This window comes from Haematobia irritans, chromosome 4 (genome assembly GCF_050003625.1).
Source record: "Haematobia irritans isolate KBUSLIRL chromosome 4, ASM5000362v1, whole genome shotgun sequence".
NCBI lineage: Eukaryota > Metazoa > Arthropoda > Insecta > Diptera > Muscidae > Haematobia > Haematobia irritans.
Genome location: NC_134400.1, coordinates 159,887,139 through 159,912,945, shown reverse-complemented (window position 1 = coordinate 159,912,945; position 25,807 = coordinate 159,887,139). Strand labels below are relative to the sequence as shown.

Below are 25,807 nucleotides of genomic sequence, written 5' to 3'. Positions count from 1 at the left end.
ATAATAATTTCTCATCATACATTTTAACCGAAAACAACGCAATACCACATTTTTAATGAAATATATTTTCAGGCTAATCGCATTTTCATCGATGACGCTTGTTTTTTTGATCAGCTGATACGACAACGACACGTAAATTTTTGTTTTTTTTCTGAATCTTACGACACGCTTACGTTGTGCAAACGTTGGATAATCGTTTGTATGGGCTGTCGTATATCAAAAACAAACAGCTGACACGCCACGCTACGCTTACGACCCGTTTTTGGATGCATAACCAGGCCTTTATGTATTGGTTCGAGAAGGTAATTAGTGTAAGGAACGTAAAAAAAGAGCACTTATGCATCGTTAAATCATGGGGCCATATGATTACAATTTTTTTATTTCGACCAAATTTTAAGATGTCAAAATCATATGTTTGTGGTGATTGCAGCTCTCCAAATGACACTGCATAGCAAATGCATCTCAAACAAACTCGCGCATTCATAGCTGGAGAATTATTCAAAGATGACTTGAGTATCTTGATAACATATTCCAGACCCAAAATACCACGCACATAAGTTTTTAAACTGCATCATAAACTGTTTTTGTTAATAGATGGCGAATATCCATTTGACTGACTTCCATTATTAACTTTGGTCTCATATCGGCGTTCCTCGGATGAATTATCCACTTCACAATAACTCATAGGTGACGCAATTAAATTTGAGCCTTTATTTTTCTCTGGATTTTAATTATTTTTTCAGGACAATTGAAAGAATAAATAATTGCCACTTTTACCAATGCCATACGATTCTTTTATCAGCTGATTTTGACTTCTTAAAATTGTAAACAACATATTGAAATTTGTTGTTTTTGTTATCGTGATTCAACCTCCTTATTCAGCCATGGATAATGCTCTTGTTCAACTTTTTCGAGATTTTGTTTCATCAACAATTCGGGGAACTGCGAAGCAGATGAGCTAGCAAGGCTAGGAACTACCTTACATATTCCAGGGGAACTAGAATCTGTTGGTATGCCTCTGGCTATCTGCAAGCTCTTACTGCGTGAGAAGGCTGTCATGATGGCAAATGTTCGATGGGAGAATTGCAAGGGTTGTAACGACACCAAGCAAATATGGCCCATTTAAACTTAAACCGCACACTAGATATGCTAGTGTTCTCGAGACGCCAGATATCACTCCTGATATCTGCTATAATGGGTCGCTGCCTGATAGGCGATTTTGCAAAAACTATTGGTGCGAAGTATAATCACTATTAGGGCTGTTTTCTTTTAGCACTGGATACCCTAAGCCACGAAGGACTAAAAGAAAACATAGTACACGTTTATCCAGGACATCTCCAAAAATATGCAACACTGTCATCAGCTGTTTAAAAACAATCACAGAAAAGAAGTGAAATCTTGCATTTTTAATGTATGAAATGCTCCAATTAGTAATAAATATTTACTGCTGCGATTATTTATGATACTATACCACTTTGAATTACATGTTTTTCGATAAATTAGTCACAATAAAGTTCTATTGTGAATCGATGAAGCGTCAACCCAATAAACACAGGATGAGAGTTTTTCAAATGCAACAACTTTTCAGTTTGAGGGTAAATATAATTTTCAACATAAATTCAACTTAACTTGAAATAGCTCATCTTCAATACATCTTCAAATTGTTTGCAAATTACTTCCAATTTGCCAAAATGTTGACGAAATCTTTGAAAAGGTGTTGAAGATAATATGAGAAAACTTTGACAAAACACTACCCTAAAATGCAACGAAAAAACCATGTGGTTTTCAATACTTATTTGTGCAACGAAGTTCGTGGTTAAGTGCAAGAAATAAAAAAATGGAAAATTTTAGACAAATAACCAAATAGTTTATAAAAATGGGTAAGTGAAAATAAAAAATGATATAAAACTTTAAGGAAGTCACTAAATGTATACCTCTTTGCAGAAAACTAAAATTATGGATTCTACGTTCTTGAAAACATTAAAAAGCTGACCGGTGAAAAAATGGTGGACAATTAACTGGAACTGCTTCAAATAGTTTATAATAATTGGTATGTCAATATGAAAAATTAAATCAACACTTTAGAGAAGTCACTAAATCTAAATCTCTTTGCAGAAAACTAAAATCTTTGGATGCTACATTCTTGCAAACATCATTAAGAAACTGACCAATTAAAAATGAGTGGCTTATCGACAGAAACATTACAAATGCAACCAATTAAAATTGTTAAAAACAACAAATTGTTGAAATCAACAACTTCTGGATGAAAATGTGCATCACATCGTCAGTTTAATTCATATGCTATTATCAGTTTAAAATGGATATTTTGTGATTTCCTTCTGCTGGAAATCAATTCTAACACGCGGTCCAGTACGTTCCTAATTTTAAATTACCCGCATGTTAATAAATTTTAATGCTGTTTTATGACACTAAAAGGAAGGAAAACGAATTATCAATGCAAAAGTGTTTACTAATAATGTTTAAGATATTTAAAGTTTTGTTGTTTGTTTTTATTTTGTTCTTATTTGTTGATATGTTTAATAAGATTATTATTTATCAATTGGTATTGTAGTGTATTATGTAGTGTAGTGTATTATTATATATTATTATATATTTTATTTGGATGAAAATGAATAAATTATACAAAATTCATAGAATTTTGGATTTGACTTTCAATTTGAAGTGGGGATATCATTCATACAAATTTAGGTTGAAAAGTATTTGCAACGATGTTAATTTTGAATTTGACTCGCATCGAAAATTGTTTGACAAATTATTGAGTAGCGATGCATTTCAATTTGAGGATAACACTTGAGATATTATTGCTAATGTGTTGAATTTCACCGTTGATACGGTGTTCTGACCAAGCATGTTTTGGGGTTTGAAATGTTTTCCTTTTATAAGCACTTGAAAACGAGTCGTTTTCGCCATACTAAAAAACAAGTTCAAAACACAAGTTTTCCTCCAAAACACGTCAATTTTAGAATGTGAACCCACCTAATTTGGAATATACCCCGAATAACCTACCCTATTCAAAATATATGTCAAAATATTGAAATAAGTTTCATAGAAAAAAAGAATAAACAAAGGCTTTTAAGAACATGGACATGTGAAAATAACATAAAAAATTGTTTCCCTTTGCGCTCGCGTTAATTATTTGGACATAGATTGCATACATGTGAATTTCGAGTAAATGCGAATTTCGAGTTTCCATGGTAACTGTCAAACTAAAACATCTCAACCCGGTGTGAACGGTGAAATGTTTTGGAAAAACGAATGAGGAAAACGAGTCGGTGGGAACATAGCATGAGGGTAATGTCTGTTTTTTGTTGAGAACGCGATTTTCTCAACAATTTCTCAACTTGAATATTACCCTAATCCTTTGAAAAAATGTTTGAAAAATTGTTGAAATTTAGCATTTTTCAAACGTTTGTGTTTATTGGGAATTTATCAAAACACAATCTGGCAAGATCGGCGCGACTTGCACTGATGAGATGTTCTGGATAGAACACCAGTGCAACGATGTTCTGGATAGCCCATACAAATGTTGTATCAAGTGCAAGAAGAAAACAGCCCTATTGTATGAGCTGTCATGATGCGGAGGAAAAGGAAGCAATAAAACACCTCTTGTGTGAGTATCCTGCATTTTGTGTAAAGCCTAGTACTAAGATCACGTTGTCGCGCGAAAAACTGTTATACTCCATACAAAAAACGTTAGCGCGGAATAAATGCGAAATCTTTGTTTTGAGCATTTTCAAACACATATTCCCTGCCAGCATTTCAAAGTTCCATTTCAACCTCATCGTTACCACAGACTCGTAAATGTCACTTCAACCATCATGAAAAGGTACATCAAAAAGTACATGCAAGTAATTTGCCATCCCTACTGTTAAAAAAGCCATTTTTTTGTGAAACGCCAAGCGCAACCAGCTTGTTATATTTTAATTAAATAAAAACGAAAATAAAGTTCTGAAAACATAGATTATACGCTTAAAATTGTGAAAGGTATATTGGTGAACAATTTGGTGATTTTCCAAATGGAATAAAGTGATTGTTTTTCAGATATTTTACAGACACGCTGCCTCCATGGAATAAAAACACTGGTTGATAGACGCAGCAACATGTAACTCGCTACTTGTAACTCAACATCATCATTAATGCCAAAAATTATGTTAAATGTAATGTGATAGTGGTATAAATGTTATATTTTTAAGAATTTGTAAATGTTTAATCAAATTAATAAATATCTAAACAAACGTGTTTTACTCGACCACAATGATTCTTTTACAACTATCTTAAAATGCACTTTTTCTGATTGTTGGAGGGTCCCTTATTGGCGTCGTTCTAAATTGATCTATAAAGGCACCTAATAATTGCACTCATGCGAAACATTTTTGTAGTAACTTGGCGTGGTACAACTTCTCAATAGTGACGGCGCTTTTCCGACGAGTTTTTGATGTCGTATATGATTGTTTTCGACGTAGTGGGGATTCTCAAAAGAGTCCCCAAATTCAAAAAATGTTGGCAGGGTTTATACAACCCTGGATTTTTCGCACGAAAAAATAGGCAGGCATATTATTTCGCATACATAAGTTAACATCCCTGGGTTTGAACCCCTATTTACGGAGATAGATGAAGATATTCGTTTTTCGCAGAAACGAACTTAGTACTAAGCATAAAGGTGGGTATTAGGTTCGAGTTTAAGGTGGGTATTAAGTTCGAGTTTAGCCGCTAAAATCGCTAAAGTGAAAACTAAATCAGTAAGAAAAAGGCATAAAATTATACATATTTGTTGCAAATTTTTTTATAACTTGATGGAGAAACGCCCAAAGCAAATTTTCACAAAGTTTGTATTCCTTAAAATGGATTATTAAAGAAAAGTAATCGTGAAAAAATTACGATTTTAGCGGCTAAACTCGAACTTAATACCCACCTTTAGCCGCTAAAATCGTCATTTTTTCACGATTACTTTTCTTTAATAATTCATTTTAAGGAATACAAACTTTGTGAAAATTTGCTTTGGGCTATTTCCCATCAAGTTATAATGAAATCTGCAACAAATATGTATAATTTTAAGGCTTTTATTTACTGATTCAGTTTTCTCTTTAGTGAAAAAATGACGATTTTAGCGGCTAATCTCGAACTTAATACCCACCTTAAGGCGTAAGCAAATTTTAGGGGCATATAGCTTCAGATTGCTGGCGGACCTGGAAAACATTAACTTAAACAGTTTGCTAATGTTTTTGGAACAATCTGGTTGGTTCAACAGATGTTAAGTGCACGATTACACAAGCCTGCCTAAATTGTAACGCGTGTTGGCATTGCCGGTATGCTGGCGTTTAGCGCGGCTATTGCTCGCCGGACGGGGGTAGGTTCTTGCCAACCACACGAAAAATTGCAGCACTGTAACAAAAAAACAAAAATCATACCGGACTTCACAAACAAGAGGTTCGAAATAAAAGAAGGCCCGAAACGTGACAGCATACTCACAAAAATCCTTGTAACACGTACTCACGACAAAGAGAAAATCACACGATAACAAACACTTACAAAAAATAGGTTGGCAGGTGTTATGCCAACATTATCCCACCCACAGGAAACCTTGAAGCTCCCTTACCATGATGCCTCTAATTCCATCTAGAGCATCCCAAAATTGAATACCTCTACTTACCCTTAACTCACTATTTCCATCCCCACCCTCAAAAGGCCTCTACGGCGAACACATCGTTTCCATCATCCAACGTTATAAATCATAGTTTATTAATTGCAAACAAAAACATCTATACACAAACTATTCAGATACCAAAAATGGTCAAATGGCGAAAATACAAATGTGTTGAGTTATAAATAAATAAACTTAACATTTCCCAGCCAGATCCATAGTGTTCAAACATACAGTCCCACTGACTGTTACATTTCCCCTTTCGGCCGGAAACAAAAATGGGTTATGAAAGCTGGAGTTTCTGTCGTTCGTATGGTTTACGTATCTTCCGCGATGTCCGTCCGTCCCGTCAATATAAATATACCAGCCTTAATTTAATTTTTTCTTGTTTTAACTCAATATAATACAAATATTTTTCCTCCCTCAGGTTAGACCCGACAACCCTGTGACTGGCAAAGTTCCCAGATGTGCAACCAGATGACCTACCTGGATACGAGCTCGGATCTCGGTGAATAACCTCTCAAAACACAAGGGTAAGTAATAGCAAAATACAACCGGAATTGTCACGCCTAGCGAAAGTTAGGAAAAATACCAATTCGTGGCCTGTATTTAAAAATAAATTTCACCCCCGTATATCTATATTTAAATGGTATCGATAAATAATAAGTTTTTGTCTTTTCAGGTCGTCCGTCTAGTCCTAGGTCCAGCTTTACCACTGCAAGCCCGGAGGGGGATGCGGAAAATTCAGGAGCTCCCACGGTGTGTCGGACTGGCGATGGTGGCTGACTGCTGTATATTCCGCGACTCGTCTCCAACAATTTAAAATTATAATTTCAGTTTGTATATTGGTTCATTAGTTTTATTTCATTCGTTTTGCCTTTTCTCTAGCTCTAGTTCATTAGTGTTTAGCTTTAATTCATTGCAATTTTGAAATTATTTTAATCCAAACTAATTAATATTATCTTCAAACTTATTAATAGTATTACGAAAAGTTCGATAATAAAAAACTAGTTCTTTTTGTTTATTTGAGACAAAACCAGGCTTTTCTCGTTTTTTTTTTTTCACTGGTGCCAAAACAAAGCAGGTAAGCAATACCACACACACAGCTTATTTCTCTTTTATCATCGAGGTAACACAATATTGCTTTTCTAACGAGTTTCAATTTTATCGAGCGCGAAGCACGTCTAGCCAGGTCCGACGTCAATCTCCCAAAAAAAACTCAAAACCATTTTTCATCCAAAAGCATCATGGCTCCTTTTTTTTTATTCCAACAGCTTCCATTTTCGCCATCTCAATTAGAAAATAAAAACAAATATTTCCCCAGCCAGTCTCATCAACATATGTTCAGGTGGTGTTGCCACATAAACTACTTCTCACAACCCATTCACAGTAGTCACGCAACATGACCCTCGCATATAGGGGCGCACACAACACAGAAGGAAATAATCGAGAAGGTTCAGCGGTTAAGACTAGAAGTGCCCATATGTAATAGGTACTTTTAGTTATGTGGTATCACAATGGACTGAATAGTCTAATGGTGTTTTCTTTTCTGAAAAAAGTGCTTTGCCTTCATTTTGTCTGTACAGAATGCGCATTTTTAAAATGTTACCAGCAACCTAAAAAAATGCTATCATTTCAGCGGGCAGAAAAGAATTCAAAGAAGGAAACAGGGCAATGGCAGCACTCTCGTTTGTTGGCAGTGCTGAAAATGCCCGTAATTTGCCTCTATGCGTGGCGCTATTTTCACAACAGAATTCGAAGCCTTTTCGCACTTTTGCCTGTTTTTTTAGAAAAGAACCTAAAGAGTACATTTTCCGGGCAAAATGCAAAAAAAGTGTGCATTTTTTACAAGAAAAGAAAACGCCATAAGTGAGCCTGAATCTTAATCGGGCTGCCACTTTAACCTAACCTAACCATCAACAATTCGTATTGATTGGCTGCACTGTAAGAATATTTACAAACACAGATTTCGTCCGGATAAACTTATAGTTGTACGGTGCAATATACATATATATGAATATATTCACACAAATTAAGATATCTTAAAAGACTAATTCGTTTTACAGATTATCAGTTATTCCGGACGACAGTGCTCGTGTCGAACATATCCCATATATTGTGCACATTATAAGTTAATTCCGCATTGATACACATTAACCGATTATTTAGTCATCGCCGACAAGTCGTATCGATGCGACACACTGTAATGCGCTTTACAGATTATCAGTTATTCCGGACGGAATGTCGGTGTTTGTAAAGAATCTTACTGTGTGTCGGATCGATATGACTTGTAGGCGATTACCAAATAATCGGTAAATGTGTTATCGATCCCATAAACATGCAGCAGTATCGATTATGCCTTCGGACTTAACTTATAATGTGCACAATATATGAGATATGTTCGACACGAGCACTGTCGTCCGGCATAACTTATAGTCTGTAATGCGCTTTACAGACTATCAGTTATTCCGGACGGAATGTCGGTGTTTGTAAAGAATCTTACAGTGTGTCGGATCGATACGACTTGTCGGCGATGACTAAATAATCGGTAAATGTGTTATCGATCCCATAAACATGCAGCAGTATCGATTATGCCTTCGGACTTAACTTATAATGTGCACAATATATGGGATATGTTCGACACGAGCACTGTCGTCCGGAATAACTGATAGTCTGAAAAGCGCATAAAGCGCATTAGATTCTTTACAAACACCGACATTCCGTCCGGAATAACTGATCGTCTGTAAAGCGCATAAAGGGAAAACATTTCAAACCCAAAAACATGTTTGGTAAGAACGCCATATATGTTGAAGTTAGGGATTCCCAAGTGGGAAGGGAAATTAACGGATTTTGTCTGTTTTTAATTCTGGCAGCCCTTCCCTTCAGTCAAAACAATAAAATTCATACGTCTTTGGGCCAAATGTCTTCTTTAACCGGCGTTCGAGTTAACCTTTTTAATGAAAATTTCCTTAACGAATCTGAACAAGACGCCAATACTGTTCTCACTGAGTTAGATAAAGGCCTAAGGTCTACAAAAATTGGAGTACAATGCGAAGCTATAGTACGATTTCCAAGGCTATTCGAAAAATATCCCTTCCCGATACTCATCAATTCTTCCTTCTTGAAATTGGCTGAATTTTTCTTGAATGGCTCCAATTTGCTGCGTTTTTGGGTCTTGCGTGTATGCCAACAAAGCGAAAACCATTTGGATAAAATATTAAGTATCGATGCATTTGTGAAGAGAATATTCATGGTGATACACTCCAATGATCCAGTTGCCCGAGCTTTGACATTCAGAACACTTGGTGCTGTATCTCGTGTGATACCTGAGAAGCAGCAAGTTCATCATGCGCTCAGAAGAGCTTTGGATAGTCATGATACCGTCGAAGTGGAAGCTGCAATATATGCCAGCGGCCAGTTTGCCGCTCAGTCTAGATCGTTTGCAATTAGTATGTGTTCCAAAATATCTGATATGATTGAGTCCCTACAGATTCCTGTGCCAATGAAATTACAACTGATTCCCGTATTAAGACATATGCATCATGATGCAAACACAGCCGCATTAGTTAAAAAACTTTGCTTGAACTTGCTACCCAAATATCCAGCAGAAAGTTTTATTGTAGCAATTTTCGCTTCATTGACAGAATTGTCTTCAAGAACTTTAACCGGGGTTCCCGATCAGGTTAGCCTTTTATTAGAAGCTATTAGTAATGACCCACGTAAACTAGTTAGAGCCCAGGCTCTGAATTCTTTAAATAAGCTAGCGGAAAAACAGTGTGTTCATGCTTGGCCAAAATCCGCCATAAAGGATCTTATATCAAAAGCATTTTCATCTACAGACCCAAGAGAGCAATATCTATTTTTGGGTATAATTTTAAAATTAAGCGATTGCCCGCTAACTTGTCATATTTTGTTAGATCAGTACGACGAACATCCATCTGTATTGGATTTGTGCAAAAATTGTCTTTCTTTAAATGACTACGCTACAGCCAGTCAAGCAATTACCGTTTTGGCTTCTCTGGTTTCTTATGCTGATTTAAATAATAAACCGCAACATATACCACCTTTAATGGAAATGATAAATTTGAATTTGCAAGGCTTGCTATGGAGTACAATACGTGATAGCAAACATTCGGATGACTTGAGAAAAATTTTGGCTAGTGGCATTAGAGTTTCAACAGTCAAAGTAAATTTTGGCATCGAATTGGTGACAACATTGGCAAAATTCTTAAATGATGACGTACAATATCCCTCAGATAATGAGACAGCTATGTGTGAGGCTCTGGGATCGTTATGCTCATATTTTCAAAAGCGAAAGTATACACCACCTCCCATTGTTAATAGTGACGAAATGGAAACCGATCAAGTTAGGGAGCAAAGAGTAAGTATTCTTCATAATTTGTGCTTTCAATACCTTCAGTACATGTACCACCGTTGGTATTAATATCGCTATTCTTAAACGCATGAAAAAAAATGTTAAAAACAAATAAAAATTAATCGGAAACCAGAATAGACCACCATTTCAATGCAATATATAATAAATTTTTTAAAACTTTATTACTGTTTGTTTGGTAAGAAGTATATCAAGCAAAATCAAGTATTGTTTGGTGGACACGGTCTATTATTTTTATTCTATTTCCGCTGGAATTCCTTAACTATATCAGATAATATAAAAATGATCGATAATGCTGGAAAATATTCCTTACCAAGTTGGATTCAATTTCTATTTGCCCCTATGCCACTGCGAATGTAACTTTTGATAATAACCTTCATCTTTTGGGTTTCTTGTGAACCTTATTTAACAATTTATCTAAAATTCGTATATCTCAAATAGTAATTGACTGTTTCGAACATAAAAGATCTTCTCACATTGAAATACAAAGTTTGATCCAATATATAGGCCGAGTTTGATCCAATATATAGGCCGAATTTTCGCTGTTATTTTTTTACAATAATTTAAAATATAAATAAAAACCAGCATATTATTGTTCAAATATATTGGTTATTGCTCAAACACCACGTAAAACTTATTAAATATTTATTTCTCCGTAGACTAATCCAGTACTTAAAAATCTCTTGCTTATTATGCGTAAATTAACGACAACTGTTGCACATTGCCCAAGCGGGGAACCCTCTCCTTCAGTAGAAATTTTATCAGCAGTAGCATTGCAAGCAATGATGGGTTGTTTTATGCCTAACAAAATTATGAAAACATTTGAACAACAAATTTGTAAATCAAACCAATGGACCCAATATCGGATCGCTCGTTCGGCTAGTCGATATGGACAGCATTATTTAGCTGCTCATATTTATGTAAGAATATCACGTAGTACTGTAGTCGATAAACTTCATTTCTTTTTAACTGGACTATCACAATTGGCTCAAGCGGAATGTATTTTAAACTATAGTGTACCATATGAATTTATGCACGACAACTATGAGTTATGTGAAAACCATATCATGAAGAACATGCCAATGGAGCAATCTCTGCCGCTAATGCAGAGATTGGAAATGGCTATAAATTTATATTGGCAAGCTTTGGCTAGTTTGAGAGCAAGTTCTTCGCCATCACATCCCTTCGCTTTTCAGTTGGAATTTTTGAAACTTAGAGCACAGTTTTTGCAAACTCTTCATTCGGCGGTGACAATAAAAAATGCTCAAATAATAGTACCACCACCAGCCATAGCGGGAAGTTTGGCACAAAATTCTCGAGATTATTTACAAAAGTTTGGGCATGTCACAAACCAATTAAGGAAGCTTGTCAAGGAGTTAAAAGTATGCGAAGAAGCATTTGGTCGTCTATATAAGTCTGCCTTCGATGCCGATCCCAACACATTGGAGTTTTTGGAAATTGTACAGCACCAGTGTGCCCTGTTCGCACACATTGTGGAAACTATTTGTTTTTCTTCTCCATCAGAGCCACCTGATTTTCAAGCTATTGGCAAATGCCCGGAAACAATGTATTTGATTAATTGCTGCAGCCGAATGGAAGATTTAAGTAAATCAATCCCCAAAGAGAGTAGTAATAATAAAAGCATCAATAACTTTCACCTGGATATAATATTAGCGGAAATAGAAGTTATCACAAAGACACCATTGTGTTTGCCACGGTACTTTTTCCAAATCCTGCAGTCGACTCAAATAAAACTTTCGGTTAGTCCCCAACCTAGAAGTGATGGTAAACCTGTTAACGTGCAAGCTGGAAGTAATTTGGTAATTAAAGTTGAGGGTGTGATCCAGCACTATGGAAAAAAACCATCCCTTTTCCGATGCGTTGATTCTGTGCAATTAAGTTTGATGTCCAAACTTGTACAGACGCCAAGACCGCCGGGAGGAGAGGTTTTGAAAACGCAAAATGACACAGTCACTTTAACCCAAATCGTTAAACCTCAGCGTGATTTCTTATCAGGAAATTTTTTACTACCAATATCTTCTGGAGGACAGTGGCAGGTAACACTTGAGACATTTGTTATTGATGAAAATGGTATTATGTGGTGCACAGGACCCAAAAATTCGATGCTTGTGCGGGTTTTAGATGATCCTGCAAAACAACAACCTCCGGCGCCTTCATCGCAAACCAGGCGTTTCTAAATGAATACATATGTCAGCAAATACGAAATAAAATTTCAGCAGATCAATAAATGTGAAATATGAGAATATCTAGACGAAGTTTTCTTTAGTCGATGAAGAGGCATTTTTAAATAATATTCTTAGGACTCGACGTGACGGGCCAAAACAATATATGTATATAAAATAAGAAATATTTTTTGTTATAGCAGCTTGGAGTATCTGTGACGATAATTCTAAAGTCATGTTGACTTCACATCGGTTTCAATTCAGCAGATCGTCATGGGAGCATTTTTCATTACTTTATTCAGATTATAAACTAACAGCAATGATGAAAAGTAATGAATGTATATTGAGGTTCGACTGTTCTTCAAAAGAGGTGCTGCGTTTTTTTTTTTTTATTGTATAGCATTTTATTATTAATTCATGTTTACAAATGCTGCGTTTAGTAGAAGCATATTGACGGTGTTAGAAATGTATTTCCTACATTTTTAAGTTTTATCTATTTATGGAATGCGAACCGATGTGTTTCAGCAGACACTCGAACAAGTTAATTAAAAAATGCATACGTAAACATTTCTGTGAACTGGCCGCATTCGGCCTCCATTTTCACTGTGGTACCGAAGATTACTTCTGAACAAATTATTCCTCTGCAACATTAACAAATTTATTTTGAAATAGCAGAACCGATATAAAAATATACCATTCATTTACATCAAAATCGCTTAGGTATTATAAATGGAAGTTACGATTGTGTTGTATTGAAATAAATGTACCTAAGTCAGTTTAGATTACAACCAATAAAAGAAACAAAATTATTATTTTTTTTATTAATATACATACTTCTTTTAGTCCATAGACTTTTAACAAACATACTTCAACAAATAGTAATACACTAATATTTCTACTTTTGGAAAGGATAATAGTCCAAACCGGAATTGTAGTTATACTTTGGCTTTTGTTTTCTCTTAGCTATTTCAATCATTTCTGCAACATCTTTCCTATATGCGGGCGGTAACAACTCCTCATGCAGCGTACATTCGTACTTTTCTGACTCTTCAACTTTGTATATATTTCTGCGTATAATGTCTACATCTCGACCAAATTCTTCTTTCATATCGGCTATTTTCATAGGTGCAACGTCGAAGTTAATTGCAAAATATGATCCTTCGCGATGCACCATACCCTGTTCACTTATTTTATAGGGTAATGATCTAGCACCTAAATTTTGCAGACTTCTTATTATACCTCCTTTATCCAAAATTGACTCAGCCGTGCGTTTCAAAGCTCCAACCAACTCGGTCTGAAAATTACGAAATCATTATATGTTGCAAATAGTAATCTTTAAGTTTATACCCTCGGCATCTGTCTCAGAACTACGAATAATTCATAGGTTGGCATTTTTATGTAAAAGTTCTTTATTTTATTACAAAACTGTTTGTAGTAACATTTATACGTCTATAACCTAGTTCTTATTATGGACAGAGTTGATGACATATGGCTAGTGTTGCCAGAGTTCGGGAAAGATATAAGGTCTGTTAGCGTACTGTATAACACAGGATACACTTATATAATAGGTGTATCCTGTGTATAACATGTATCTAGGAAAAACCAGTAGTAAATTAAAGTGGGTACGGTGGTGTAATGGTTAGTACGCTCACGTTGCATACAAAGGGTCGTGGGTTCAATCCCAGCTTCGCTCGAACGAAAAAGTTTTTCATCTGATGATTATCCCCACTCAGTAATACTGGTGACAATTTTGATGTATCAAAACTTCTCAAAAAATATATAAAAATTTATTTCTAGAGGTAAGTACTTTTTCGTGGTTACTTTATTAAAACATTCCAATATAAAGCAGATAAATTAACTCAGTTGATGGGATGTTTCTTGTTTTTCTAGATTTCGACAAGGCTTTAGAGGAATAAGTTTGTTTTCATTTATAATTTCGATTATTTAAGGAAAAGCAATCGCGAAAATAAAATGAGTTTCAACTCGAAAACCGAACATAGTACCCACCTTAAAATGATTTTTCTGCAGGGAATATTGATAAATTGTCCTTTTTGGCTTTTAATATTGCAATAATATAAATGAATTGAATTTTCTGATATAACATTGTAGTTGAGCAGTTAAGATTTTTATATACAGTGTTCACCAACGTATGAAGTTTACTTGGGTGTTGTCACAGAATGGTACGGTATTTGGTTGATCACAATCTCTTGGGTATCAATTTAGCATGTTCACTTTATATATGGTTCTTTGCCAAGCTAGGATGCTTGCTGCCGAACTCGACTATTACCAATTTTTGTTTAACTTTTATTGGAGTTGCATTAGTCCTAAATATTCAAAATATGTTCATTATATGTAAATTTACTACAAACTAGCAACAATTCGAACTAAAACTAATATATTTACTATTCCTATATGGCGAAAACAATGTAAAAAACAAGTGAAAAATGTTTTACGATTGAAATTTAGATTAGATTTCGATCAAAAGTTCTCGATATCGAATGCCGTGATTAGCCCCCTGTATTTGTTTGGCCTCTCGAGCAATCACCATGATCAGGCATGGGCTCCATCAGGCCTTTTGGGAACATATTGAAAATGGATCTCAGTTACCGAAGTCTGCTATCAACAAAATTATGGGCTTACTTTCCGACTTTGACATATCTATTCCTGATAGACCCGTCGAACTATTCGACTTTAACAACAGAATTCTTTTGGACGACGGTCTAAGCAGATACAACAAAGATCTTACTGCTCCCCATGTATATAAGTCTCTGATGGCTGAGAAAATAACTCTTTATAGCCCGCAGTCTGTATTATATACAGACGGTTCCTTTGATGGAATTCGTACTGGGTTTTCAGTCATATGGACATCTGATCAGCACTTCTGCATTATAAAGGAATGTAGACTACCGGACAAAGTGGGCATATTCTCTGCTGAGTTAGCTGCCACTGCATCTGCTGTAGCATATCCTCCAGAGCAACTCGGCAGAACACTAATCTGTACCGACAGCCTTAGTGTGTTAAGAGCCATTCAATCCAACAAGGCTCAATAATTTAACTATACAACAGGCACAAATGATCTGTGTTATCCGGTGCCTTTTAATTATATTTTATAAATTTATTTTATGAAATATATCTTGTAAATAAATAAATATTGACAAATAAATATAAATATTAACGAATCGATATAGCCTTCTGGGTCGTAAACCACTAACATAACTTAAGCCAATGAGCTTAATGAGAATTAAAACATTCAAAGTAGACTTTATCACAATGGACTGAAAGCCTAAGTGAGCTTTTAACCTAAAATAGTCTTTTCGAATTATAATTTTTTTTAAAGTTGACAACAAATCTCTATAGCATGCCCCCTTTAGTTTTAACGCCGGTATGCACCTCTAGCGAAATTTTCGGTAGCAAAAATTTATTTAAGTCTACAACAAAAAAACAGGGCTGTGTACAACAAATTTTAAACCAGCTAATCGCTTTTAAAAATTGTTAATATATGTTCCAAATATTCCTCAAATAAATTGATTGTAATAAATTAAATGTTTGCTGCCAAAATATGCTTTTGACAACCCTGTTATTTTCATTAGAGGTGCGTACCAACTTACGAAATTGAACGCTACCGAAAATTTCGTTAGCATAAATAGCAATGCATTTCTTATGGGAATGAAATTTTTCGCTAGAGGTGCATACCGGCCTTTAACATTACATGCGACTATGCAGTTGAAGCCCAATAAACACAGGATGAGCGTTTTTCAAATGCAACAACTTTTCAGTTTGAGGGTAAATATAATTTTCAACATAAATTCAACTTGAATTACTTCCAATTTGCCAAAATGTTGACAAAATCTTTGAAAAGGTTTTGAAGATAATATGAGAAAACTTTGACAAAACACTACCCTAAAATGCAACGAAACAAACATGTGGTTTTCAATACGTATTTGTGCAACGAAGTTCGTGGTCAATTGCAAGAAATTAAAAAATGGAAAATTTTAGACAAATAACCAAATAGTTTATAAAAATAGGTAAGTGAAAATAAAAAATGAAATAAAACTTTAAGGAAGTCACTAAATGTATATCTCTTTGCAGAATTATGGATTCGTTCTTGAAAACATTAAAAAGCTGACCGATGAAGAATGGTGGACAATTAACTGGAACTGCTTCAAATAGTTTATAATAATTGGTACGTCAATATGAAAAATTAAATCAACACTTTAGAGAAGTCACTAAATTTAAATCTCTTTGCAGAAAACTAAAATCTTTGGATGCTACATTCTTGCAAACATTAAGAAGCTGACCAATGAAAAATGAGTGGCTTATCGACAAGAAAAAGTTTCCAGAAACATTACAAGTGCAACCAATTAAAATTGTTAAAAACAAAAAATTGTTTAAATCAACAACTTCTGGATGAAAATGTGCATCACATCGTCAGTTTAATTCATATGCTTTTATCAGTTTAAAATGGATATTTTGTGAATTCCTTCTGCTGGAAATCAATTCTAACACACGGTCCAGTACGTTCCCAATTTCAAATTGCCCGCATGTTAATAAATTTTAATGCTGTTTTATGACACCAACAGGAAGGAAATCGAATTATCAATGCAAAAGTATTTACTAATAATGTTTAAGATATTTAAAGTTTTGTTGTTTGTTTTTTTGTTGTTCTTATTTGTTGATATGTTTAATAAGATTATTATTTATCAATTGGTATTGTAGTGTATTATTATATATTTTATTTCGATGAAAATAAATAAATTATACAAAATTCATAGAATTTTGGCTTTGACTTTCAATTTGAGGTGGGGATATCATTCATACAAATTTAGGTTGAAAAGTATTTGCAACGATGTTAATTTTTAATTTGACTCGCATAAAAATTGTTTGACAAATTATTGAGTAGCGATGCATTTCAATTTGAGGATAACACTTAAGATATTATTGCTAATGTGTTGAATTTCACTGTTGAGGGTAATGTCTGTTTTTTGTTGAGAACGCGATTTTCTCAACTTGAATATTACCCTAATCCTTTGAAAAAATGTTTGAAAAATTGTTGAAATTTAGCATTTTTCAAACGTTTGTGTTTATTGGGAGTAGTTTTATTTTGGGCGACAAACAATATCTTAATAAAACGTCGAAGTGTGTTTGTTGTTACATGTTTGCACTCCATGGTCTAGCGAACAACAGTTCGTACAATTTTTAGGGTTTACAACAGCGATAGTCAACCTGGTCCGAACAGCCCACTAGTGGGCGATACTGACTTGTTGGTGGGCGGTAGAATTTTCCTAAATATATTACATATTTTAACTATCTTATTGCTTTTAGTTTTATTTAAAAGACAATGAAAAATCCATTTACATTTGTTTCAAATATTCCTCAAATAAATTGTTGATTATTTACAGACCTCTTAAAACTTTTAGACACACAATGACTGTAATAAATCAAATGTTTGCTGCCAAGAGTTGTCAACATCTCTCCAAAATATGCTTTTGACAACCCTGTTATGAACAAACATTTTCATTAGAGGTGCGTGTCAGCTTACGAAATTGAACGCTACCGAAAATTTCGTTAGCATAAATGCCAATACATGAACTAAATTTTTCGCAAGAGGTGCATACGGGCTTTATTGCTAAGGAAGCTGATACAACGTATCAAGAAGAACTATTAAAAATAAAATATGATGAAGATTGTAAACAGAGTTTCGAAAATGACGGATATGACAAGTTGTGGCAACATAAAAACTTACATCTTTTGTATACAAATATGTGGAAAAAGGTATTCAAATTACACTAGTTTACAAAATAAAATTTTATTCTTGTACCTTTGATGGGATGTATTTTGATCTGCAGAATTCGAAAAAAAATATTAAAAAACATTTTTTATGGAACTGTTTTTGGGATTTCCCGTTATTTTTAGTTTTCGCTCTTTTTTCACTTTTATTATTATACCTCGATTTAGAAATATCCGATTATATCGTTGTTGGAATGTTATTTCAACCGTCGAACGGAACGGACGTGTTTTTTAATAGCGGATAAAATCATCGTAATAAGTACCTACTACGAATTTCAAGTGTGGTGGGATATTAGGCCACCATGCAGAGAAATTCAAAGACATCCACTGGGTTGCTAACTTCAGGGCCCAGTGGACGGGTATCGACTGGAGTTATAAATTTGGGCAATGACCAAGAGTTAGTCCCAATTAGTCGACCTGTAGACGGGTCGACAGGTGGCGACAATTTTACAAGTCGGACCTTTTCCAAGGTAACGGCATCAAAAGGAGGTAATCCCTCACGAAAGAGATACAAAGAACGCAGAAATGCTTTGTTTATCCTAAAGAAATTAGGATCAGTCGACCCAAGCACGTTGTCGGCTAAACAAAGCGATTCCTTAAAATGGGCTCAAGGAATTCTTGAGGCTGGAAAAAGGGAACGATCACCGGATGAGCTGCCATCCTCCAAAAGGGATCAACGATCGTTTGCCTCAGTTGCTAAAGACAGCCTTGTGATGGCTATCATAAATAAAGGAGCATTGGACGGTATGGTTCCAAAGCAAAAATGGGAGGAAATTGAGAATGCTTTGTCTGGCGTCTACTCACAGGTGCTGGAAAAGTTTCCCGGCCCAGATCCTCGACACCAAGAGGCTGGTTGGTATCAAGGACGATTTAAGCTAGTCGCATTTGAGGACCAGAGGTCTATAGAATGTTTTAAAGCTGCTCTGATACTAATTGGTGAAGTTTGGGAAGGGGCTGCTCTAGAGTTAGTCGAGAAGAAAGACATACCGGCTAGACCAAGAGCACATGCGTGGACACCTGCAAACCCTCCTGACCCTGAATCTATTTTAAATAGACTGAAACAATGCAATCCAGATCTTCCAACAGCTGATTGGAAGGTTGGCCGTTTGGATGAAGTGGATGGGCCAAGACGGCATGCAGTGTTTATATTGAACACTCAGTCTTTGCCACATCTAGCAAAGTCCCAGGGCCGTGTATGTTATGGCTTTCATTATATCCAAATGAAGGTGTATAAAAACGATCAGCTAAAGGATTCAGAAATGGACAAGCCTCTGTCTGAATCAGAAGTAAGCGGATCCTCTTGCGAAGTCGAGGGGGATACCAAGACATTTGAAGACATGGATAGATACCGTATGCGTGAGGAGGCTTCTACTGCCTCAGAACTCACCAAAGTTGAACCTATGGTTATTGCGAGAGTCACCGATATCTCTGAAGAGGACATTCTTGATGACTCGATTGAAGCGGCTGATGTGACGGTTGTTGAAAATCTCGATGGTCCTACGGATCCTCCATATAAATCTTCATCATTGTAAGGCTGCATGTGCTGCCTTAAAAGTTCTCCTGATGAAAGGGGACATAGATATAGTTCTTATTCAAGAACCATATGTTTATAAAAACAAAATATGTGAATTAAGTACTCCGGGGTTCAAACTATTGCAGTATACTGGTAATGATGTAAATCGAGCCTGTATAATGGCTAAAAACGAGCTCAACTTGTTTCTGCTTCCTTCAATGTGCAATACAGACACTGTCGTTGCAAGTTTAGAAATAGCCAAATGCAAATATTGGGTATCTTCGGTCTACATGGGACATGACAGGGAGATGCCTCCATATGCCGTTAAGACCTTAAGGCCGGTACTCTGTTCGGTTTTCGCGTTGAAACTCCATACAAAACCAAAACATGCGAAAAACTAGCGAAATTTTTTCCATTTGTGGTACTTTGTTTTTTTCGAGTTGAAAAACTGACGTAACTCGCGTAGTCAGTATTTTCATAACATGGCGCCATTTGCAATGTGAATTAAGAAATAATTTATTTATTAAACTGATTTATAACACAAAAGTGGATCTGATTATTATTTAAAAATGTAATCTGATGATTGATAAAACAAAGTATAACATGGAGTTGTATTTCCATAATAAACTAGCAACAATATCTAGCCGCTCCCTACTATATGGTAGAATATAAATAATGTACATATATAACATGAAATTTAAACACAAATGTTAACAAAATAAAAGCTTTATTTGGTGAATTATATTTTACAATCGTTTCATTTGTACTGGGCATCGGGATAATAAACACAAAACATAATTTAAACAAAAGGAGGCACAGCAATTGATGTTCCAAAACAAGCATTAGCACTTCAACCAACATGTATAGTACCGAGGTAGCAATGAATGGAATCACAAGAATTAATTGCTATGTTCCAAAAAATAAAATGCAGCACTGTAAAATTAGTTTTTTAATTCCAAAGATATTTGTAAAATAACTTCGCCTGCTTCTTCTTTTTCAAATTATTTATTTTGTATGCGTGTGTGTGTAAATCGAGCCACTAGTTGCGTATGTATATGTAGTCATTTCGTGACAGTCTGTGATGTTGTCAATATATTTCGACGAAATAAACGCAAAAAAGTTCCAAAATGGCTGTTTTTCCCCCTCAAAATATATTGTCAACACTATCATTTTTCAACGCGAAACAATGATTGAGTGGAACTTTTTTCGCACCAACAAACAGAGTACCGGCCTTTAGTGGAGGAGTCACTCAAAACAAAGACGAAACTCATTATGGGATGCGATGCGAATGCACATCATAGTATATGGGGAAGTAGTGATACTAATGCAAGGGGAGAGTCGCTAATAGAGTTTATTTTGCGTACTAATCTGGTAGTTTGCAACAAGGGAGATGTCCCAACCTTTGTCACTAAAAACAGGCAAGAGGTTTTGGACATCACCTTGGCCTCGCAAGAACTGAATGAAATGATATCTGAGTGGCAGGTTTTAAGTGAACACAGCTTCTCAGATCATCGCTACATCAGTTTTAAATTTGATGTTCATATCACCAAGATCATATTTCCGCCAAATGTTAGGAAAGCTAACTGGAATAGGTATAGGGAATCGTTCAATATGATGATACCGGAAATAACAGAGACAAATATGAGAAATGTGCAAGATATCGAACACGCAGTGGAGCGGATTACTAAGGCCTTCAACATCTCACTGAAAGCTGCATGCCCTAGAGGAAAGCCAAGGGGGAAACATCGACCACCATGGTGGTCTACGGAAATAAGTAATATGAGGAAATCCTGCAGGAAGCTCTTTAACAAGGCAAAGTCCACCAGAGCCCCTGAGGACTGGGACGCTTACAAGAAGAATCTGAGAGGATACAAGCGAGAACTGAGAAAGGCTCAGCATAACTCTTGGAATGCTTACTGCAGCAGTATTGAGAATACGTCCGAGGCTTCCAGACTACGGAAGGTTCTAGCATCCACCAACTCCGCTCCAGGTTTCATTAAAACATCGGAGGGCAATTGGACAACGTTCAGTGAGGAGACGCTGGAGGTACATTGGACACACATTTTCCTGGAAATCAGACGGTTGAACCATGTACTGGCGGTGTCACAGTTGCTCAGCGGTCGTTTCCTGTCGAGGACATTGTATCGGAAACTAGAATAAGATGGGCGCTAAATAGCTTTGGACCATTCAAATCCCCTGGACCTGATGGAATTACTCCGGCGGAGTTACAAGCTGTAACTGACAAAATTATCCCCTGGTTGTCGGTGATATATAAAGGATGTATCAACTTATCATATATCCCAGGAAAGTGGAGGGAAACAAAAGTCGTTTTCATACCTAAAGCGAGAAAAGCCTCTCACTCGAGGGCGAAGGATTTCCGACCAATCAGCTTATCCTCATTCCTACTTAAGACTCTGGAGAGGATGATAGATATTTATCTTAGAACTAGCATCGATTCAAGTTTGTTCTCGAAACGACAGCATGCATACTCGAAGGGCAGGTCTACTGAGACCGCACTACATGAACTAGTCAGCTTTATTGAAAGCTCACTATCTGTCAAAGAATACACAATCGTGGCGTTTCTAGACATCGAAGGGGCGTTCAATAATGTCCATCCGAGCTCGATATTAAATGGACTGACAACTCTGAATGTTGATTTATGTATACTCAGGCTGTTAGACGAACTGCTAATGAAGAGACGTATTTCAGCCACACTAGGACAAGCAAACATACAAAAGTATGTGAACAGAGGCACTCCCCAAGGAGGAGTTCTATCATCTTCTTTGGAATGTTGCTATAAATAGCCTTCTGGTTACTCTAGAAAAAGAAAGGATAAAAGTGGTGGCATACGCAGATGATGTAGCTCTGGCAGTCAGGGGAAAATTCCCATCCACAATCAGAGATATTATTCAGAGGGCCCTCCGGATGACTGAACAATGGGCGAAAGACAATGGTCTTGGGGTAAATCCTGCAAAGACAGAATTAGTCATGTACTGCAAAGATCGCAAAACTCCCACGGTTAGGCCTATTTCCTTAGGGGGTATTGAAATTCCCTTTGGTGATTGTGCAAAATACCTTGGCGTTATTTTGGACAGGAAGCTGAACTTTAAGCTTAATATTGAAGAAAGGGCGAGGAAGGCAACTGTAGCTTTGTACTCGTGCAAAAAGGCAATAGGAAAAAAGTGGGGACTAAAACCAAAAATTGTGCATTGGCTATACACGGCAGTGGTTAGACCTATAATGCTATATGGTGTTGTAGTCTGGTGGCCGGCACTTCAGAAACCGACTGGTTTAGATAAAGTTCAGCGTATGGCGTGTTTGTGTATTTCAGGCGCATTCAGCAAGACAGGAACAAATTCCCTTAATGTCATGATGCATCTATTGCCTTTAGACATTTTGGCCAAACAGTCAGCTGCAACAACGGCTGTGCGGTTGCGCGAACTATCGCTGTGGTCGGAAAATGGTTACGGTCACAGTTCTGTCCTCAAAATAATGTCAGATGTGCCTAACGTAGTGGATTACACTTTGGAGAGTCCACTTTTCGACAAAAAGTTTGAGACTCTAATCCCCAACAGTGAGGCGTGGTGCACACATACCCCGGGGAATAAAGAATATATAGATTTCTACACTGATGGCTCCAAATTGGATGGACAAGTGGGTTTCGGAGTATATTCTAATGATCTGGAACTTCAAATAGCGAAAAGATTACCTAATCACTGTAGTGTTTTTCAGGCTGAAATATTAGCAATAAGAGAGGTGGCGAATTGGCTGAGAAGTAATGTTCCAAAAAATGTGGGCATTAATATATACTCAGACAGTCAACCTGCAATAAAATCCTTGGACTCTGTGTTCCTCAACTCGAAAACGGCCATCGATTGCCGCAAATCTCTCAATGAGATGGCTGAGCAGTACAATATTCACCTAATATGGGTGCCTGGCCATAGGAACATTCCGGGGAACTACGAAGCGGATGAGTTGGCAAGGCTAGGGACTACCTTACATATTCCAGGGGAACTAGAATTTGTTGGTATGCCCCTAGCTACCTGCAAGCTCATGCTGCGTGAGAAGGCTGTTATGATGGCAAATGTTCGATGGGAGAATTGCAAGGGTTGTAACGACACCAAGCAAATATGGCCCCATTTCAACTTAAACCGCACACTAGATATGCTAATGTTCTCGAGACGTCAGGTATCACTCCTGATATCTGCTATAACGGGTCGCTGCCTGATAGGAGATTTTGCAAAAACTATTGGCGCGAAGTATAATGACTATTGTATGAGCTGTCATGATGCGGAGGAAAAAGAATCAATTAAACACCTCTTGTGTGAGTGTCCTGCATTTTGTGTAAAGCGCAAGCAACTTTTAGGAGCATATAGCTTCAGATTACTGGCGGATCTGGAAAACGTTAACTTAAGCAGTCTGCTAATATTTTTGGAACAATCTGGTTGGTTCAACAAAGAAAAATAATGAAGAAGGTTCAGCGGTTAAAACTAGAAGTGCCCATATGTAATAGGTACTTTTAGTTAATGTGGTATCACAACCCAATAAACACAAACGTTTGAAAAATGCTAAATTTCAACAATTTTTCAAACATTTTTTCAAAGGATTAGGGTAATATTCAGATTGAGAAATTGTTGAGAAAATCGCGTTCTCAACAAAAAACAGACATTACCCTCAACAGTGAAATTCAACACATTAGCAATAATATCTCAAGTGTTATCCTCAAATTGAAATGCATCGCTACTCAATAATTTGTCAAACAATTTTCGATGCGAGTCAAATTCAAAATTAACATCGTTGCAAATACTTTTCAACCTAAATTTGTATGAATGATATACTCACTTCAAATTGAAAGTCAAAGCCAAAATTCTATGCATTTTGTATAACTTATTCATTTTCATCAAAATAAAATATATAATAATACACTACAACACCAATTGATAAATAATAATCTTATTAAACATATCAACATTTAAGAACAAAAAAAAAAAAACAAACAACAAAACTTTAAATATCTTAAACATTATTAGTAAACACTTTTGCATTGATAATTCGACTTCCTTCCTTTTGGTGTCATAAAACAGCATTAAAATATATTAACATGCGGGCAATTTGAAATTTGGACCGCGTGTTAGAATTGATTTCCAGCAGAAGGAATTCACAAAATATCCATTCTAAACTGATAATAGCATATGAATTAATGTGATGCACATTTTCATCCAGAAGTTGTTGATTTCAACAATTTGTTGTTTTTAACAATTTTAATTGGTTGCACTTGTAATGTTTCTGGAAACTTTTTCTTGTCGATAAGCCACTCATTTTTCATTGGTCAGCTTCTTAATGTTTGCAAGAATGTAGCATCCAAAGATTTTAGTTTTCTGCAAAGAGATTTAAATTTAGTGACTTCTCTAAAGTGTTGATTTAATTTTTCATATTGACGTACCAATTATTATAAACTATTTGAAGCAGTTCCAGTTAATTGTCCACCATTTTTTCATCAGTCAGCTTTTTAATGTTTTCAAGAACGTAGAATCCATAATTTTAGTTTTCTGCAAAGAGATATACATTTAGTGACTTCCTTAAAGTTTTATTCAATTTTTTATTTTCACTTACCTATTTTTATAAACTATTTGGTTATTTGTCTAAAATTTTCCATTTTTTAATTTCTTGCAAATGACCACGAACTTCGTTGCACAAATAAGTATTGAAAACCACATGGTTTTTTCGTTGCATTTTAGGGTAGTGTTTTGTCAAAGTTTTCTCATATTATCTTCAACACCTTTTCAAAGATTTCGTCAACATTTTGGCAAATTGGAAGTAATTCGCAAATAATTTGAAGATGTATTGAAGATGAGCTATTTCAAGTCAAGTTGAATTTATGTTGAAAATTATATTTACCCTCAAACTGAAAAGTTGTTGCATTTGAAAAACGCTCATCCCCAATAAACACAAACGTTTGAAAAATACTAAAATTCAATAATTTTTCAAACATTTTTTCAAAGGATTAGGGTAATATTCAAGTTGAGAAATTGTTGAGAAAATCGCGTTCTCAACAAAAAACAGACATTACCCTCAACAGTAAAATTCAACACAATAGCAATAATTTCTCAATTGTAATCCTCAAATTGAAATGCACCGCTACTCAATAATTTCTCAAACAGTTTTCAACGTGAGAAAAATAAAAAATTAGCATTGTTGCGAATACTTTCAAACCACAATTTGTATGAAAGTCAATCCTAGTTCTAACTGAAAGTCAATACTAAATTTCT

General features: G+C 35.7%; 2 protein-coding genes and 4 long non-coding RNA genes across 6 annotated transcripts; 4 read left to right on the top strand and 2 right to left on the bottom strand.

Moving 5' to 3' along the window:
* Positions 1-3,509: 3,509 nt before the first annotated feature.
* On the top strand, positions 3,510-4,256 carry LOC142234551 (uncharacterized). The gene is made up of 2 exons (XR_012721645.1): positions 3,510-4,005; positions 4,074-4,256. It is a non-coding gene; the product is annotated as an uncharacterized LOC142234551 (long non-coding RNA).
* Positions 4,257-5,320: 1,064 nt separating this feature from the next.
* LOC142237280 (uncharacterized) lies at positions 5,321-6,704 on the top strand. The gene is made up of 3 exons (XR_012722423.1): positions 5,321-5,448; positions 6,090-6,195; positions 6,345-6,704. It is a non-coding gene; the product is annotated as an uncharacterized LOC142237280 (long non-coding RNA).
* A 1,822-nt stretch (positions 6,705-8,526) lies between these two features.
* On the top strand, positions 8,527-12,321 carry defl (Integrator complex subunit 7). The gene is made up of 2 exons (XM_075308686.1): positions 8,527-10,043; positions 10,715-12,321. Exons 1-2 carry the CDS (start codon positions 8,583-8,585, stop codon positions 12,251-12,253), a joined length of 3,000 nt encoding a protein of 999 aa, XP_075164801.1. The 5' UTR covers positions 8,527-8,582; the 3' UTR covers positions 12,254-12,321.
* A 693-nt stretch (positions 12,322-13,014) lies between these two features.
* mRpS6 (mitochondrial ribosomal protein S6) lies at positions 13,015-13,746 on the bottom strand. Its single transcript, XM_075308687.1, has 2 exons — positions 13,586-13,746; positions 13,015-13,532 (listed from the first exon to the last, which is right to left on the bottom strand). Exons 1-2 carry the CDS (start codon positions 13,628-13,630, stop codon positions 13,134-13,136), a joined length of 444 nt encoding a protein of 147 aa, XP_075164802.1. The 5' UTR covers positions 13,631-13,746; the 3' UTR covers positions 13,015-13,133.
* A 2,579-nt stretch (positions 13,747-16,325) lies between these two features.
* LOC142237277 (uncharacterized) lies at positions 16,326-17,012 on the top strand. The gene is made up of 2 exons (XR_012722422.1): positions 16,326-16,421; positions 16,487-17,012. It is a non-coding gene; the product is annotated as an uncharacterized LOC142237277 (long non-coding RNA).
* Positions 17,013-24,544: 7,532 nt separating this feature from the next.
* Positions 24,545-25,576, bottom strand: LOC142233058 (uncharacterized). Its single transcript, XR_012721300.1, has 3 exons — positions 25,318-25,576; positions 24,982-25,112; positions 24,545-24,916 (listed from the first exon to the last, which is right to left on the bottom strand). It is a non-coding gene; the product is annotated as an uncharacterized LOC142233058 (long non-coding RNA).
* Between the last annotated feature and the right edge of the window lie 231 nt (positions 25,577-25,807).